This window comes from Salmo salar, chromosome 05, assembly GCF_965601325.2.
Source record: "Salmo salar chromosome 05, fSalSal1, whole genome shotgun sequence".
NCBI classification, from domain to species: domain Eukaryota; kingdom Metazoa; phylum Chordata; class Actinopteri; order Salmoniformes; family Salmonidae; genus Salmo; species Salmo salar.
In genome coordinates this window covers 63,340,255-63,359,288 of record NC_138295.1, presented here as the reverse complement: position 1 = coordinate 63,359,288, position 19,034 = coordinate 63,340,255, and the positions used below count along the sequence as shown (strand labels likewise).

Below are 19,034 nucleotides of genomic sequence, written 5' to 3'. Positions count from 1 at the left end.
GGTGTGGCGGTGTGATAAAGAATAAGGTATTGTATTAAATTACGAAATTAGTCAGACTCCATAAAATTGAGAATTACTCAAACTTTGTCCATTATATGCAAGTCAGTGTGTATTAAAAAGGCAACACCTCTTTCTGCTATTTTGGCCAATGGGCTAGGTTTAACATAACAAGTTGACATATGGATGTCCTGGTAATAGATACATAACATTCATGATAACCAGCTACCAAGTGACATTGAGAATTGAAGACTTACATTTTTCAAGGTGTGCAGTACAAACCGTATTCTTATCCAAAATGCATAAGGTGTATGTCCCTTCCTCTCCATATCCCCTAACTGTATAGTCTGTATTAGATATGTCTTTCTACAGTTGCATTGTGTATTTTTCCAGGAAAACATCACAGTGGTTGCTGTTACTAATACTGTCCAGCAGGAAGATCAATCAATCAGAGAGGAACTTTCAACCAAAACAAACAAGATCACGTCTTATTGTTTCTGACACATTGAGGTCATTGTTTGATTCTGACCTCAGAGACAATATGATTTATTGGTTGGCTGGGCTTAAAATCAATCAATCAAAAAGGGCAAAGACAGAATGCAACCTTAAGTCATTTGATAACGGTGTAACAAAACATTATTCAAGCATGTAGATGTACATACTGATAGAACCATACACCCATGCATCCGTGCAAGGCTTCTTTAGCCAACCTATTCTAATAATACAATAATGAGGATAAGTCAATGTCTTTGCATTTGGGCCAATGTGACAAAAGTTGTCTGTCAGTTGTCAATGGCAAAAGGTAAAATCTACATATGAAGATATGCAGACACAAATACATTAGTGGTAATGAATAAGTCACTGAGTCACTCTAACGTAACTTTGAAACAAAATCAGACAAGTGACACACTATGACGATAAGACAAATCTAGAAAATATAACATACAGTAATATCATGACATCACCAATACAGACAATACGCTGGCAAGGAAACGTGGCATCAAGACTTGATTATACTTTGAATGCCCTGCCACATACTTGCCCACTGCTATTGGCACAAAGGGTGTGGTGCTCCTAATACTGACAACAGGTCCGATTACCTCTGCATGGTAAAAGCCAGGACAGTTCGGGATAATGGGATAGTTCAGGATCTGATGACGATTATGCTCCCAACTCTTTCCATCTGAATGTTATTCCTAGTGACATTAAAATGTAATGACTTATGATGAATTAGAGAAAACAAACACTCTTCCAATTTTTTACTGTGGATTCTGACTTGTTGATGTTGTGTCCCTAATTTAACGCACCAATTGTAGTCACTTAGTTAATTAGTTACTGTAGAAATTGGCCGATTTGCGTTCAAATGTCACACGTTGCTTCAGATCAACCATGAGACTGCAACGCAGTAACAGTAGCTGTTGAATCCTACATAAACAGCTGACACACCAAGGCTGCTTTACAAAGGCAGCCCAATTTTGATTATTATTTTTTCCACTAATTGGTCTTTGGAACAATCAGCTCTGAAAAATATCTGATGTGATTGGTCAAAGACCAATTGATGGGAAAAAGATCAGAATTGGGCTGCATGTCTAAATGCAGCCAAAGAACAAAGTAAGCATATTTCCCAGTAGCTTATCCATGGGTGAGGTTGCCATAATGTACAGTATATTAATCTGGGTGTGGGTGAAAAGAGGTTTCGTTATATGACACACACACCTTCCACTTATGACATATAAAAATGTAGTCTTTAAATGATAATTACTGAATCACTGCAAACAATAAATATTGGATATCTTCAGTTGAAAGTACAATACCATATTTATGTGTTTATCTTTACAATGAAGACCTAATCTAACTAACTTGAGACTTAACTTCTGTGTGAGTATAGTAAAAAAAAAAGTAAATATGCTGTTTGAGGAAAATAATTACATTTAGAAAAATGTAAATATTTGTATTCATTTTTATTTAACCAGGCGAGTCAGTTAAGAACACATTATTATTTACAAGTCAAGATAATTATGTAAACTTAAATAAGAATTCTGATTGTTTTGCGCTTGTTTCCAAATGTGAAATCACTGTGTAGGCTATGCATTGCCATTTTGTGGCTTGAAGGCGCAAATGGAATATAATGATCATAAAAGCATCTGCAGTATAAATCCACTTTGTTCATAACATTTCATCACTAACAACAACACCCTTGCAATAAAAACTGTTCTTACGCACAACATTGATAGCTCATGCAAAGCCCTCAAACAGCCATATAAGACTTGTAGGTGTTGCTGTAGATATTAAAGGGATAGTTCACCCAAAGTTCATTATTGGTTAATACGTACAAGATTTTTTGAAAGATGATAGTTCACTTTAGGTGACCTTCACCGGTTAAGGCAAACTCCAGGAAGTGATGTCATCCTCCAGGAAGTCACTTCATCACAGGGCTAGACGTCCAGGTTTAGTGAAGACAGTTAACATCGGGTCCCCTGTCCCTCCAGGTTCTTAAGCCAGAGCTCCAGGGCGTATTTGGTACCAGTGCTGACCCGCTCCACATCCTCTCCGCTATTCGGGGCCCGGTTACACAAAACAGACAATGGCAAAATTGACTCACTGAGCCCACCTTCCGGAGAGACCTCCGATACACTGCAGAACCAACACCACAGAAACAAAATGCCAACATTGTTAAGAGGAACCCAATGAAATAATTAATGTCAGAGGAAATTAGCCCAGTAAAACTTTTTTTCACAAATACATTTTTCTGTTTATGTTTTGAGTGCATTACTTTGTGGATGTGATGTACCTTATGGTTGGAGCCAGGCCCTCCAACGGTGTCACAGAACCCTCCTCTCCGTCCACGGCGGACACAATGGCCTTGACCAGCGAGGCGTCCACCCACAGACAGCCACTGACCTCAGCAGGCTCGGGGTGCAGAGAGGCCTAGAACAAAGATAGTCTTTATTGAGTCAGAGGCCTTCTCTTTGATTTGGCTTTGTGTGCCTTTAATGATAACACCAGGCAGGAATATGGACGGACAGACAGACAGACAGATAGATACAGGGCAGGCAGATAGTCAGGCAGATACTTGGAGCTGCTGGTGTGTGAGGGAGGTGTTTAGGAGCATGTAAGTGACCACATGGTGCCTCTGTGGCATCCCTCTGCTCAGCATGGGTGGGAAAACCGACTGTGAAGAGAAACAGAACATGAGCAAACAGGACTGTCAGACAAATCAGAATGTATCAAATGTCTGGAATTGTGGCCAGTAGATTTTTTCTAAGCATTTACATATTATTATTATTTAACAAACTATTCCCTGGACCTAGAAATGTGATGTGTAGAGGCAGTGATTTCCCACCTCCCAGAGCCCCAGCAGCTGAGCTGAGACGTCTCCAGGGTCCAGCTTCAGTCCTGTCTCCTCCCTCAGCTCCCTCAGCCCTGCGTCCAGGAGCTGACAAACAAGAGAGATATGAGGCAAACACACACACCAAGCTTGATTGAAGGGAATTGACCCCAGAGACCATGAGGGTGTTGAAACCACAGGCAAAGACACTTATGGGGAATAATCAATTTTATCTTCCACTGTTTAATAGCTATAGCAACTAGAAACGTTACCCTCTCATCCAGTTCCACATGGCCACCTGAAAAAAAGAAAACAAACCACCCTTTCAATATCAGGAAACAACACTTAGGTTAATTGGGTTACCCAAAGTGTCATCCTATGGAATGCTATTTCATTTTGAAAGGTTACTTCCGCAGAATGATGCCATACCTGGTGGAACCCACACATTGGGGAAAATGCGGAGACTGGACGCCCGTCGAGTTAACAACACCTTCTGATTGGCTGACTGCAGAAGAATAGCAACCCCCACGTCCACTCCGCGGCTCTGAACATCCAATGGGATTGCAGCTGCCTCTGCGACAGACAGATACTTGAAAGGGCAAAAGGTTGCCCTCTGAGAAAAAACAAATAGCAACCAAATAAACTCAAACATTTTCCATTACACTTTTTTCAGTCAACCAACAATTATTTATATGGGATGTGGCCACAACTGATAAAACAATTAAACCTTTTATTTTATTAAATTGAATGTATTCCGTTGAGCCATTACCTTTAGAGGAATTCCTCTCCCTTTCTCGCAGTCACACAGTATAAAGCGATTGTTCTCCAAAGAACACTTCACCTCCACCTCATCATCAAGAGTCTCTGTAAAATGACCTGTTATGCTCTAACAGAAAATTAAGTGGTAAAAAAAAGTTTTTTTTAACTGTTACATAATTCACCTCATATAACAACCTTTGAAGAATTGGCAACTACAAGAATAAAGGCTAACCATTTATCTAAAATCCTTGATTTCAATGTAATTTGGAGGGGAAAGTACTGGGCCTGGTATGGATCAATTCAGTCATTGTTTTTTGGTTATCAATATACAAATCCTGATTATGGATGGCAATCTTTGGCCCATAGATTAAGGAAATATACACTATATATACAAAAGTATGTGGACGCCCCTTCAAATTAGTGGATTCGGCTATTTCAGCCGCACTTGTTGCTGACAGGTGTATAAAATCGAGCACACAGTCATTTAATCTCCATAGATAAACATTGTCAGTAGAATGGCCTTACTGAAGAGCTCAGTAAGGCACCGTCATAGGACGCCACCTTTCCACAACTCAGTTCGTCAAATTTCTGCCCTGCTAGAGCTGCCCCGGGCAACTCTACAGTGGCAAGAAAAAGTATGTGAACCCTTTGGAATTACCTGGATTTCTTGTCTATATTGAATACATCATTTAAACATTCAGTGTAGGTTGGAAAAAGTATGTGAACCCCTTGGCTAATGACTTCTCCAAAAGCTAACTGGAGTCATCAATGAGACAAGATTGGAGATGTTGGTTAGAGCTGCCTTGCCCTATAAAAAACACTCACAAAATTTGAGTTTGCTATTCACAAGAAGCATTGCCTGATGTGAACCATGCCTTGAACAAAAGAGATGTTAGAATACCTACGATTAAGAATTGTTGACTTGCATAAAGCTGGAAAGGGTTAAAAAAAAGTATCTCTAAAAGCCTTGATGTTCATCAGTCCACGGTAAGACAAATTGTCTATAAATTCAGAAAGTTCAGCACTGTTGCTGATTTCCCGAGGAGTGGCCGTCCTGCAAAGTTGACTGCAAAAGCACAGCGCAGAATGCTCAATGAGGTTTAAGAAGAATCCTAGAGTGTCAGCTGAAGACTTACAGAAATCTCTGGAACATGCTAACATCTCTGACAAGTCTACGATATGTAAAACACTAAACAAGAATGGTGTTCATGGGAGGACACCACAGAAGAAGCCACTGCTGTCCCAAAAAAACCATTGCTGCAAGTCTGAAGTTGCAAAAGTGCAACTGGCAAAATATTCTGTGGACAGGTGAAACTACAGTTGCGTTGTTTGGAAGGAACATACAACACTATGTGTGGAGGAAAAAAGGCACAGCACACCAACATCAAAACCCTCCACCAAAAAGTATGGTGGAGGGAGCATCACTGTTTGGGGCTGCTTTGCTGCCTCAGGGCCTGGACAGCTTGCCATCATTGACGGAAAAATGAATTCATAAGCTTATCAGGACATTTTGCAGGAGAACTTTAGGCTATCTGTCTGCCAATTGAAGCTCAACAGAAGTCGGGTGATGCAACATGACAACGACCCAAAACACAGAAGTAAATCAACAGAATGGCTTCAACAGAAAAAAATACGCCTTCTGGAGTGGCCCAGTCAGAGTTCTGACCTCAACCCGATTGAGATGCTATGGAATGACCTCAAGAGAGCAGTTCACACCAGACATCCCAAGAATATTGCTTAACTAAAACAGTTTTGTAAAAGGAATGGTCCAAAATTCCTCCTGACCGTTGTGCAGGTCTGATCCGCAAGTACAGAAAACGTTTGGTTGAGGTTATTGCTGCCAAAGGAGGGTCAACCAGTTACTGAATCCAAGGTTTCACATACTTTTTCCACCCTGCACTGTGAGTGTTTACACTGTGTGTTCAATAAAGACATGAAAATGTATAATTGTTTGTGTGTTATTAGTTTAAGCAGTCTATTGTTGTGACCTAGATGAAGATCAGATCAAATTTTATGACCAATTTATGCAGAAATCCAGGTATTTCCAAAGGGTTCACATACTATTTCTTGCCATTGTAAGTGCTGTTATTGTGAAGTGGAAACGTCTAGGAGCAACAACGGCTCAGCTGCGAAGTGGTAGGCCACACAAGCTCATAGAACAGGACTGCCGAGTGCTGAAGCACGTAGTGCGTAAAAAATCGTCTGTCCTAAGTTGCAACACTCACTACCACGTACCAAACTGCCTCCGAAAGCAAAGTCAGAACTGTTCGCGGGGAGCTTCATGAAATGGGTTTCCATGGCCGAGCAGCCGCACATAAGCCTAAAATCATCAAGCGTCGGCTGGAGTGGTGTAAAGCTTGCCACCATTTGACTCGGGAGCAGTGGAAATCCATTCTCTGGAGTGATGAATCACACTTCACCATCTGGCAGTCCGACAGACAAATCTGGGTTTGGCGGATGCCAGAAGAAAGCTACCTGCCCCAAAGCATAATGCCAACTACAAAGTTTGGAGGATGAATAATGGTCTGGGGCTGTTTTTCTTGGGCTAGGCCCCTTAATTCCAGTGAAGGGAAATCTTAACGCTAAAGCATACAATGACATTCCAGATGATTCTGTGCTTCCAACTTTATGGCAACAGTTTGGGGAAGGCCCTTTCCTGTTTCAGCATGACAATGCCCCCGTGTATAAAGGGAGGTCCATACAGAAATAGTTTGAGATCGGTGTGGAAGAACTTGACTGGCCGGCAGAGCCCTGACCTAAACCCCATCGAACAGCTTTGGGATGAATTGGAACGCCGACTGCGAGCCCAACATCAGTGCCCGACCTCACTAATGCTCGTGGCTGAATGGAAGCAAGTCCCTGCAGCAATGTTCCAACAGCTAGTGGAAAGCCTTCCTAGAAGAGTGGAGGCTGTTATTGCAGTGGAGCAGAGGGGGGGGGGGGGGGGGGGGGGGCACAAACTCCATAGTAATGCCCATGATTTTGCAATTAGATTTTTGACGTGAAGTTGTCCACATACTTTTGGTCATGTAGTGTATATGTACAGTATTATTGTTTTATTTTTGTATTTAACGTTATGTAATTTGGGTGACCTGCCCCGTTAAAATGGTACTACAGTAAAACCAAACACTGCCATTGCACATCCTTTTCATAAATTCCACGTGACATTGGCATTTGGCTAGTGTTGAAGTGACAACAAAGCAAAAACATAGCACATGCACAACTGACCTGTACAAAACGGGCACATTGCGGTGCGACATTATTCTTCGACAGATGAACCAGTATTTTCGTGACTTTTTCCATGGTTGTCAATTATTCTCCTTATTGATAGATACAGTAGTTTAATGCAGGTGACAGTTGGCTAGCCTGATTTACAAAACAGTTTGTAAAATAATCCCGCGAGCGATAACAAATCAGATTTCTGATAGCAATAGAAGAATGGCAATGCACGTTAGCTAGCTAGCTAATATTTCCACATTCCACATTTGTTTAAATGAGTAGCGCAATTGACATCCCACTGCAATTCACTGAAGTATTGACAACCAAGTTAACTCTATAGCTAGCCGTTAATCTGATCAATACCCAAGCTGTATTAGCCAACTATCCAGTGGGCTCCTGCCTTGTTAGCTAGGTGGACCGTTAATTTTACAAAATCGTTTCCTGCCCACTGATCTTAGCTTCTATGGCTGGCTGTCATGTCCAAGGAATATAAACACAAATGTACACGTAGCTAGCTACCTACATTCATTGGCTACATCGAAATCACATGTGGCTCTTCTTCTTCGGTTTATATATGGCGGTTCGCAACCAACTTTAATGTTCTTTACCGCAACAAACTGGACTGGAGTGTGGACCAGAGAAAAGGAAAGTCTAAAAACTCTAAATCCTACCCACTATTCTCATCTCGTGAAAATTCCACCCCAAAAACACACATATATATATATATATATATATATATATATATATATATTTTTTTTTTTCCTTAGTCCATTGTTGATATCAAAATGTGTTGCATGTCATCAATACGGTTTTAAAGACAGTATAACTTTCACAATACAGAAATACAGCTGATATGATGCATTATGAATCATATGATGGAAAAGACAGCATCATGTGATGCAAAATGCATCATACCTTCTGTATTTCTGTATTTTGAAAGAATGCTGACAATGTCAACAACAAAAAATACAAATGAAACCTATACCGAAAGATAGGTTTTGGGTGTAGTTTTCCTTTAAGGAAACTAACATAATTAAATACTACATCCCCTGAAGATTTTCTCAGCTATTAACTTAAGCTTGACCCTTCTATACCATTGTAGCTCAGTTGGTAGAGCATGGTGCTAGTAATGCTATGGTAGTGGGTTTAATTCCCTGGACCACCCATACATAAAATGTATGCACGAATGACAAAGTTGCTTTAGATAAAAGCATCTGCTAAATGGCATATATTATATATTTGCCCTTAAATCTGATAACAATCCCTCCCATTGTGCTGGCACTGAAATAACACGTTTTCCACTGTCTCCATCTTCTCCTGACAGTGATCACACCCAGTCAGATGTTTTGTACTGTTGAGCTTTGTGTGTCCCAGAGCCTTGTGATTCCACATTCCTCCCTTCTCTCTCGACCTGAGGACCTCCCTGCCCTCACATTTTCCTGGATCTTACACAGGAGTCTTCCCTTTCCCTCCCTATTCCACAACTCTTGTCATTTGTTTTGAATGCCATTCTATCCCCCCAAGTCATTGTTTTACAAGTTACAAGTAAGTCTCAAGTCTTAGCACTTAAGTCCCAAGTCAAGACAGGCAAGTCCGAGTCAAGTCTCAAGTCCTAAACTTTGAGTTTCGAGTCCTAAACAAGTCATAATGTGCTCTTCACCAAATGTAATACCATTTCATATTTTTAACAAGAGTAATAGTTAGTATAATACATTTATGCAAGTCATGAATGCTTTTAAAAATATATATATTTATTACTTTCCAAATAAACTTTATTTCAATGGAAATACATGGGTAGCCATGTATTTCGATCGACTATCGAGGATCGCTATGGGGCGCAATCGGGCGATGTAAGCTTGTACACAATCGCCCAACCTTAACACACGCACACACACACACACACACACACACACACTCTCTCTGTGTGTGGCTACAGTAGGCTAACATATGTCAATGTTTTAGGAACAGCAGTAACATCAGACAGGATTTAGGCCACCAACTGCCTAGCCAGTTGTAACTCAATCTTGGGTGCAATGATCATGTTCCCGCACTGACTGACTGTGTGGAGGCTCATTGATTTATTTTACGTTAAGTTATATATAGCTGTCGGCTATATTCGCCACGACTTATCGCTCTTTGTGCAGCTTCAAATATCGAACAAAGTTGGAAGTTGTGCCTCCGTCTGTAATTTTCTTCCTGCATGTTTTGCAAGTTGGAATCTGTTTTTTGTTGACTACAGCGTAGTCTTTATATCCGAACATAATAATTTGGGGTATCATCTTTCCAAGGGCTCCATCTGAATTCACCCACCGATGTTCCTCTGCACTGCCACGCACAACTTTTTCTCAGCTGGCACAATTTGATTGGCTGCTGTCCGATTCAAATTGTTATCCGTTAAATGAAGAGTTTTTTTAATAGCATCATTTTTAATATTTGGGCTTGGGGAGGGTATCAAGTCAGTTTGAGTCAAAAGGCTCAAGTCCAAGTTAAGTCATGAGTCATGGGTGTTAAAGTCAAAGTCGAGTTGCAAGTCAACATATTTGTGAATCGAGTCTGACTCGAGTCCAAGTCATGTGACTCAAGTCCACACCTCTGGTTTTCTCAACTGAGAACTTGAAGCCCCACCTGTGGGACTACTGTTCAAATTCTCTGATCCTTCTTGAACTCTCCTGACTTTATGGGGAATATTTCTCCCTCTCTTTCAGTGCCCTGTCACCCGCAAACAAAGACCTCCCAATATCTGTTCTCCCTGAGAGAATACATAATCAATTATAATGGAGAACAACAAACAACTAATGACACTTCCCTGGGGGGGTAGCATTATCTACCTCATAACTTTCTGACACTGAGCTCCCCATCTACCAAACACGTGGCACTGTGGCAGAGTTCTGTATATAATGACGAGATGCTCATGTCTCCGCCCTAACAATGGGAGTCGTTGTCCCAAAGGCAGGAAGGCAGGCGACAAGTTTATGTCAAAAATTAACCAATAGAAACGCGTTGGCCTTATTTTGGACAGATTTTGGCGAGAGTGAAACCTCTAGCTTTGCCTCTTCCTCTATGACTGTGGTTGCACCCATGTGCCGCCCCATTCAGTGTAGTATTGACCCAGTAGGTGGCGCCAAAGACCAATATTATTTTGAAGATGCTTCAGTAAAATAAAACTGCCTAAAATAACAATTTTGAAAAACACAACTAAACAGTTCAAATCTACTGATACCAATAATGTAAGGTATATCTATGTAAGATCTAATGTATTGGAGAATGAGATGGATTTTATTTTATTTATGTTTTAGCTCCCGAGAGGCGCAGCGGTCTAAGGCACTGCATCTCAGTGCAAGAGGCATCACTACAGTCCCTGGTTCGAATCCAGGCTGTATCACATCCGGCCGTAATTGGCCCAGCGCCGTCCGGGTTTGGCAGGGGTAGGCCGTCATTGTAAATAATAATTAGTTCATAACGGACTTGCCTTGTTAAATAAAGGTTAAATAAAAATTATACATTCATCATGTAAACCGCACAGTTTTAGCGTAATGTTTCTCAATCCACCATATCCGCCTATGTCGCACTTCCGCATCTGCGATGAAAAGTGACAGAGCTAGCTAGAGAAGTGTTTGTGAGATCATGAGACATCCCGAAAATCGGTCTTCTCACAAAATCGTCTGTAGCGTCCGATTAAAAAAATTAATTAAGACTCTCACGATGATATTCTCCGTTTTGTTCTATGACCCCCATAATCTTACTGCCGATCTGACAACTTTTGTCTCAAGTGTCCGAACGGTTTGGGCTACACACTAATATGGCCCCTCTGTGGAAAGGTGAGACTCACAAACGCGTACATGTGTTATTTTGCTTTAGGATACCCACAGGCCTCACAAGACTCGTCTGAAGGTCGCCAGTAGCAGTTTAAACAAATTATGTCAGCATAATAAAACACTGTTTAGTGCCAAAAATAAGGAGTTAAATACATGTACAAATAAATACAAATAATAATACAAATAAATGTTCCTGATATTTGTTATAGCTCTCAGATATAGGACAGACAGTTAAGAACAAACTTCCTTTTGATTTTTTTTTGGGGGGACTATCTGTTGTTCCATGTAGTGAATTTGTTATTCAATGCATTTGTATGGGGCAAATACAATTTTTCATTTTTCTCCTTCATAGTCGTTACAGGATACTTCAAAGGGTGTGATTGTGAATGTTACCGATTCAGCAAGCACAGTCATTTGATTTGTCTTTGTATTAGTTAGTTACTCATAAGGAAAACAAAAATCACCTCTAATGTAGTAATGTGCTGCTATATTGATCTACTCTCAAGCAATATTTTTAAATAATGATACAATTTCAGATCACTTACCTTTGCCTTCTGTTAAAATGAATGGGATAAGCAGTTTTTCTTCTTCCAGTAACACACCCAGCAAAGGGTAGTGGTTTGGAGAATGCACTGCCTACCTTTTCTGCACATCACTGGAGAAACAATGGGCAAATTTGTTTTGTGTGGCCCGGTCCCCCAGGTGAGCGGGGTTTGCTCATTTTCAACCATTCCATTGGTCCTAAAGACAAATCTCCATCCACCAGGGCACCGGGCCATGCAAAACAAACTCGCTCAATGCAAGACCACTAGTCGATTCCTCCTACTGATCTGTTGGGGGTGAGGCTATTAAATCAGGGATGGATGAAATTGCCCTCATGTCATGAATTATATTTAGCCGACAGAGCCCCGGCTTTTAGTAGAGCGCCACTCAACAACATGCATTCTCAGTTGCACTTCAAATCAATAATGCAAAAGATGAATGGGTGATTTGAGTGCATGTGACATTGGCATCAGGTTGGCATTTCACCTCCAGAAAAGCATTAAACAGTTGGAACCAGATGGAAATAAGGTTACAGTGATCTGTGTAAACTTCTACCAATGTAGACACTATAACACTTGAAGAGGAAATATTCCATTTATTGAATGAAAGAATGATACACTGTCAGAAATCAAGATATTAACTCTACAGTAATATGAAATAGCAAAGAGAATAACAGTCCTACTTGATATATTAGGAAGCACTACAGAGCAATACATTCATCAGGACAGAACCTTCACCAGGACACGACTGTTCACGTTGATGACAAAACAATCGGACACATTCGCAATGGTGTCACACTTCCTAATGATAATCTTCATGTACAGTTTAGGTAAGCAATTGTGAAATAACGAATTCAAACAAGAGAAACACATGAGTACATTGGGTATACTACAATGCAATATGTGTTGTAAGAAGTAGGGTGAGGTGTATGGCATGGTTATGCCTCAAGGAGAGTATGGTGGAGCCGGGGTGTCAGAGTCTTCAACACTGCCCAGTAAGGCCACGTCACTGTCGCTCAGGGAGGCCTGGCTGGCTCCGGTGGGGTCAGTACCAGTCTCTACCACCACCTAGACCCAATGACAAGGTGCAGGAGAAGGAAGATGAAGTGAGGAACTAGCACAGACTGGCATCATCTCAAACTGGCCATTCAACATAACCCATATACCCTTCACGATTCTGGGGATTTGAAAGGACTGGATTGGTGTGTCTAAGCAATATGGTGTAAACTCCACCTAGACTACCAGAGGACTAGGTGAAGCTATTCAGTTATTGCTGATACCTAGGTGTTTAAAAGAGGGGGAGTCAAGAAGCAACAACTGTTATGGGAAAGTTAGGGATTGTAGCAATGTTCTGTTAAAGAGGCAAAATGGTTCATGCCCCACAGCATTACAGGTTTGAGCTACTGTAAGACTGTATTTTTTTTTTATGTACAGCTGCTGCACTCTCTGCCTGTTCAACAGACTGTTAGCCTGTTGATGTAAGCGATGACTGCAGCGTTCTCAAGCTTACCATCCCCCGGCCACGGCTCAGGCTGTAGTACCCACGGAGGTGAAGGGCTTTCCCAGAGAAGATGCAGACAGTGAGAGCCACACAGAGCTCCATCACCGTCAGGACCAGCAGTAGGCCCTTCACCCCATTCAAGACTGTCTGATGCACACAGGGGTAAAACAAGAGGAATATGTGTCAATGGTTGGGCTAATGATTTGCATTGTAACTTCAGAAGGATTTACAAGTTTTGTTCAGGTTTCTCATCCTGGTAAAACAATATCAACCGTATCTCGTAAATATATAAAACATTTAACAAGCCTGCAAAGATGTATTTCTCTAGCTCCTTCCAACGTTTAATAAACTGACTGTTTGGAAGCACAGGAGGCTGTTGAGGGGAGAACGGATCATAATAATTTCCAGAACAGTGCAAATGGAATGGCATAAAACGCATAGAAACAATGTGTGTGATGTAGTATTTGATACCATTCCACTTATTCTGCTCCAGCCATTACTACGAGCCGTCCTCCCCAATTAAGGTGCCACCAACCTCATGTGTTTGGAAGGTTACTGAGTTCTCTGAAGTTCGTATAAGAAATAAATACAGCAAAATTACATGAACCAGGTCACTTCCATAAATACTTACATATATTGTCCGAACCATGCCTGTGCATTCCTTTATCCTGTTCTGGTTGGAATTGGAAGTATAGTTGTCGGCAGTTTCGGTGCAGAAACCATCTTCATGTTTTACAGTCAGCAGCATGCAAATATAGGCAACCCCAGCCAGAGCCACAAGAACACTGACAACATTCACAGCCAGAGTCCCTTTAATCTGACAGGGTGGGAAATGGAGAGGAGGGGAAACTGAACAACCATTGCGTGACAATGTTAGTTTGTTTTGTTTAAAATATATGGACATAGGAAATCCATTAACTCTTCCAATTGGTTAGATTTTTGGTTTGTGAGTTTTGGTCTAGAAAATATCTCCTGTTTTACTTCCTTTAGAAAATATTTAATTTCTAATATACATCTCAACTTATAAATCTAATAAAGTAAACTTGAAGTGCACACTGCTATTAACCACAATCACAGTGAATGACTAACCAGACTCAAACGTGTTCCTTTCTGGGCAGCCACAGTGAGAGATCCAGAGAGGACAAACTGGAGAGAGTGAGCAACACAGGAGAGAAAGACACTTTAGACCATTGACATATGACGCTAAGGTGATGCTGTCCAATCAACTGCCACATCCAATGTCATCTACTGTAGAGGCCTACACTTTATAGATAAACACAAGTTCTGCTGTCTCCTGTGGGTGTGGGATGCCCTTTGGTCATGAATGCTGACCTGAAGACAGTTATCCTGCTTGTTCACCTACTTTTCTAGGTTACAATAGGACTACTGTAAGATAGATGATGCCAGATTCACTCTGAGAAAACATCTCTAAAATTGCATGTGTCCGTGTAGCATTAAGTCTGTTGGATATTACTTGCCCCCTTGGGACCCAGAACTTACAGCAACTGCCATGAAGAGTGGGAACTGGTCATACAGGATAGGGGAGAGAAGAGCAGACAGGCTCACCACCATGCACACCAATCCAAGGACGATCTGCACAATCTGAGACAACAGTAATTCAGGGAACATTAAGTAACAATAGTGGAAATGGTAACTAATAGTGGTTAACAGTTTAGCCTTCTAAATCAAATTGCCCTCAAAGGATGTTAAATATAGATCTCTACAATATCACAGCCGATGATTGAATCCAATGGCAAATGGATGGAATGAGCACTAAAAACAAAGGACAGTAATATTATCTTCTCACCCCAAGAGATTGTGGCTGAACCTGCAGGAACACCCTTGTCATCTCTGACACTTTAGTGGTAGGCAGTGGCACAGCGGGGGGCGCACTCTGGATTTGGGGAGTGACATTCAGAAGTGGCACTGAAGCCTTGCCACTCTCCACCAAGGGGAACACTTGTGTCACTACCACAACTCCATTTGCAGTTGTGATAGAGGTGGACATGGTTGATGATCTTTATTTGGGTGGTTGACGACAACAAACACCTGAGAAGAAAACTAATTACACACTGAAAGATTGATACTTTAATACAGCTGCAGACATTGTGTTAGTGTTTATTATGGCATTACAGATAGCCTAAGTCTTCTTTAGGTTGTCCTTGGTTTAGAAATACAATTTCAACATTATCCTTTTAGAATTTTGAAAACAAAATTGAGGTTTGAAGAGTAAAATGTAGGTGTATTTCAAATGACCAAAAACAACGGTAACTAGCACAAAATGAGCCTTTCTTATGTCCCGCAAAGTAGATTTGATCTCAGTTAGACTAACATCATTGAAAGGTTAAACAAATCAATACAATATTGACAACATTCAATGATTACAATATATGTTCGCCTTTTTTCAAGCCACATTTGAGTTGCCCTTGTAAATCTGTGTTTTGTATTTCAATGGAAATTGAAAGTAAATCTATGGAAGCTTGCAAATGATTACATATATTAGGCCTACTGCTGTTAACACAAATCGCCTAATAAACATTAATTTAGACAACATTTGTAACAATTCAAATCGGACAATTTACCACTTCTCCACTTTTTCCAGGTGCGGGAACAGCTAATGTACAAACACGGAAATACAAGGATATAATCTAAGATACTTCTTCAACGTTTACAGATCCCTGTTGCGTCTGCTATTTTCATTTATAACGCATTCATAACAATTGGGAACTCGGGAATATCCGACTTCAGTCCGTTCATGACAACTGGGACTTCGGGGAGAACACTTTTGAACTGTCATCGGAATTCAAAGTCGGAAGCTGGAGCATCTTTCTAGAGCTGCAACTTTCCGACCTGAAGATCACTGACATGAATTGACTTAGTTTTTTCCGAGTTCCCAGTTGTCCTGAAAGCACCAATATCAAAGTTTATAAACTCAGAGACGCAACATCGCGAGACTTCTGGGAACGCTTGCTAAACAGACCAGGCTGCATTCCAAACACTTAACAAACACACCCTCTCCCCTCAGCCCTCAAATTAAGTCGACACTTCTGATAACGTTTCATGACGTCTGACGAGTTTACACTTGCAGGGCAAGGGGTGAGGGAGGAATAATTCATTTTAAATGGACCGCCCTTGCCCGGAAATTCGTTACTCGTTCGTCCCGCGACGGTTGTATTTTCAGCCACTGGTAGTTTGTGGGCGCTGCAGCAGTCAATTATGATTGCATGTCTACTTATATTAACTATGTAATTATTATTATAAACTGGGTGGTACGAGCCCTGAATGCTGATTGGATGACAGCTGTTGTATATCAGACTGTATACCACGGGTATGACAAAACATTTATTTTTTACCGCTCTAGTTATGTTGGTAACCAGTTTGTAATAGCAATAAGGCACCTCTGGGGTTTGTGGTATATGGCCAATATACCACAGCTAAGGGCTGTGTCCAGGCACTCCGCGATGCGTCATACATAAGAACAGCCCTTAGTCGTGGTATATTGGCCATATCCCTCATGCCTTATTGCTTAAATATATTTGCCTACTGTATGATAGCTAACAAATTAATTAGCTAACTAACGTTAGCCCGCCTAGCTACTTCTGAAGAAGGAAAATGTTTTATTTTACAATTTCCTAAAGCTAACCAAACAAAAACAATGACTTTTACGTGATGTGTTTGTGCATTAGTAGCACAATTTCTAACTTATTTACATTTGTTTTTACTTACACTTGTATGTTGTCTCCATATTGTTCTTAGCGGATGTACAATCATCGCAAATTGAATTATGGGGCGTTATCCGAATTTCTGACTTCAATGCATTCAAAATAACTGGGAACTCGAAAAACAAAACAAAAATTTGAACGGTCATCCAACTCGGAAACTCAGGCCTCTTTCAGGAGCTGCGACTTTCCGACCATAAAATCACTGACATCATGATTTTATATCATATTTTTCTGAGTAACCAGTTGTTTTGAATGCGGCATTAGCTACCCAACATCGCCATGTCATCGCCTACAAGCGTGATTTCGCAGTTTCTGCCTATCTTCATGTACTGGCTTTGTCAATATCCCCATTGAATAAAAAAAATACAAAATGATTTAACCTAATTGTTTGTCTAAATCGTATCCTTGGGATATCCCAACTCTGTCACCATTTATTTATTTATTTTACTCATTTAACTAGGCAAGTCAGTTAAGAACAAATTCTTATTTACAATGACAGCCTACCTGTCACGTCCTGACTCTAGTAAGATGTCATTTTCTATAGTAGAGTAGGTCAGGGCGTGACAGGGGCTGTTTTGGGGGTTTTCTATTTCTATGTTTAAGTTCTAGTTTTTCTATTTCTATGTTGGGGTTGTTTGGGTTGATCTCCAATTGGAGGCAGCTGATCCTCGTTGCCTCTGATTGGAGATCATATTTAAGTAGGGGTTTTTCTCTTCCTGTTTTGTGGGTTATTATCTTTTGAGTAGTGTTTGTTTCTCTCTGCGTCACGGTTTGTTGTTTTGGTATATTTAGTGTATTGCATTATGTTTCACAAATAAATAAAAATGTGGAACTACAAACACGCTGCACCTTGGTCCGCTCCTTTGAACAGCCGTGACACTACCGGGGAACAGTGGGTTAACTGCCTTGTTCAGAACAACAGATTTTTACCTTGTCAGCTCGGGGATTGAATCCAGCAACCTTTCAGTTACTGGCCCAACGCTATAACCACTAGGCTTCCTGCCGTCCCATTCCCCAGGTAATTTACTAGAAAACCCACCTACCTCCTCAAAGTTCTGTTAATTGTGTAAGTCTGAAGTCTAAATCGTATCCTTGGGACATCCCAACTCTGTTACCATTTTTTTGTTGTTGATTTAACTAGGCAAGTCAGTTAAGAACAAATTCTTATTTACAATGACAGCCTACACCGGCCAAACCCGGACGACGTTGGGCCAATTGTGCGCCGCCCTATTGGACTCCCAATCACAGCCGGTTGTGATATAGCCTGGAATCAAACCAGGGTGTCTGAAGTGATGCCTCTAGCACTGAGATGCAGTGCCTTATACTACTGCGCCACTCGGGAGCCCCAACGGTTAAGATAAGGGTTAGTTAATTAAGAGTATGGTTTAGGGTAGGGACGTCCCAAGGATCCCGGATAAAAGTAACCAATTATTAACCTGTCATAGGTGCATAAAGATGGAGGAATTCAGATATGACATTGTTTTCGCACTACCAGAGAAGAAGAGGTGAAGCGAGAGGGTCCACTCCATTCAACATCTGTCCATGTGGGAATACAGCGATAACCACAAACTGCTTGCCTTTCCGCCTTTGGAACGACTCGCATTGTTAGGGCAGAGACAAGACGATCTCATCATTATTTACAGTATCTCTGGCACTACCCATTGGCCGTGTTAGAGAAAATCAAAACTGCAAAGTATCATTGGTAAATTGTGTCGGACTGATCTACAAATAATGAGTTGTTATTTATGATGCAATGTGATTTGTAGATCAGTCAGGTAGTCACCTGTAGTCGTTTTTGATGCTCTCGAACACGGCCACAGAGTTGTTAACTACAGCACAAGACATCATTCAATTTACAGTTGAAGTTGGAAGTTTACATACAGTGAGGGAAAAAATATTTGATCCCCTGCTGATTTTGTGCGTTTGCCCACTGACAAAGAAATGATCAGTCTATAATTTTATTGGTAGGTTTATTTGAACGGTGAGAGACAGAATAACAAAAAAATCCAGAAAAATGCATGTCAAAAAATGTATTAAAATGCAAATCAATTTATGAGGGAAATAAGTATTTGACCCCCTCTCAATCATAAAGATTTCTGGCTCCCAGGTGTCTTTTATACAGGTAACGAGCTGAGATTAGGAGCACACTCT

At 40.9% G+C, this 19,034-nt stretch overlaps 2 protein-coding genes across 2 annotated transcripts; both read right to left on the bottom strand.

Moving 5' to 3' along the window:
- Positions 1-1,939: 1,939 nt before the first annotated feature.
- On the bottom strand, positions 1,940-7,816 carry LOC106605435 (m7GpppN-mRNA hydrolase NUDT17). Its single transcript, XM_014201089.3, has 8 exons — positions 7,313-7,816; positions 4,095-4,211; positions 3,755-3,938; positions 3,598-3,623; positions 3,341-3,433; positions 3,071-3,169; positions 2,789-2,925; positions 1,940-2,631 (listed from the first exon to the last, which is right to left on the bottom strand). Exons 1-8 carry the CDS (start codon positions 7,385-7,387, stop codon positions 2,460-2,462), a joined length of 903 nt encoding a protein of 300 aa, XP_014056564.1. The 5' UTR covers positions 7,388-7,816; the 3' UTR covers positions 1,940-2,459.
- Positions 7,817-12,241: 4,425 nt separating this feature from the next.
- On the bottom strand, positions 12,242-16,004 carry LOC106605437 (membrane-spanning 4-domains subfamily A member 4A). The gene is made up of 7 exons (XM_014201091.3): positions 15,744-16,004; positions 14,969-15,210; positions 14,662-14,763; positions 14,251-14,307; positions 13,793-13,978; positions 13,171-13,308; positions 12,242-12,728 (listed from the first exon to the last, which is right to left on the bottom strand). Exons 2-7 carry the CDS (start codon positions 15,167-15,169, stop codon positions 12,606-12,608), a joined length of 807 nt encoding a protein of 268 aa, XP_014056566.3. The 5' UTR covers positions 15,170-15,210; positions 15,744-16,004; the 3' UTR covers positions 12,242-12,605.
- Between the last annotated feature and the right edge of the window lie 3,030 nt (positions 16,005-19,034).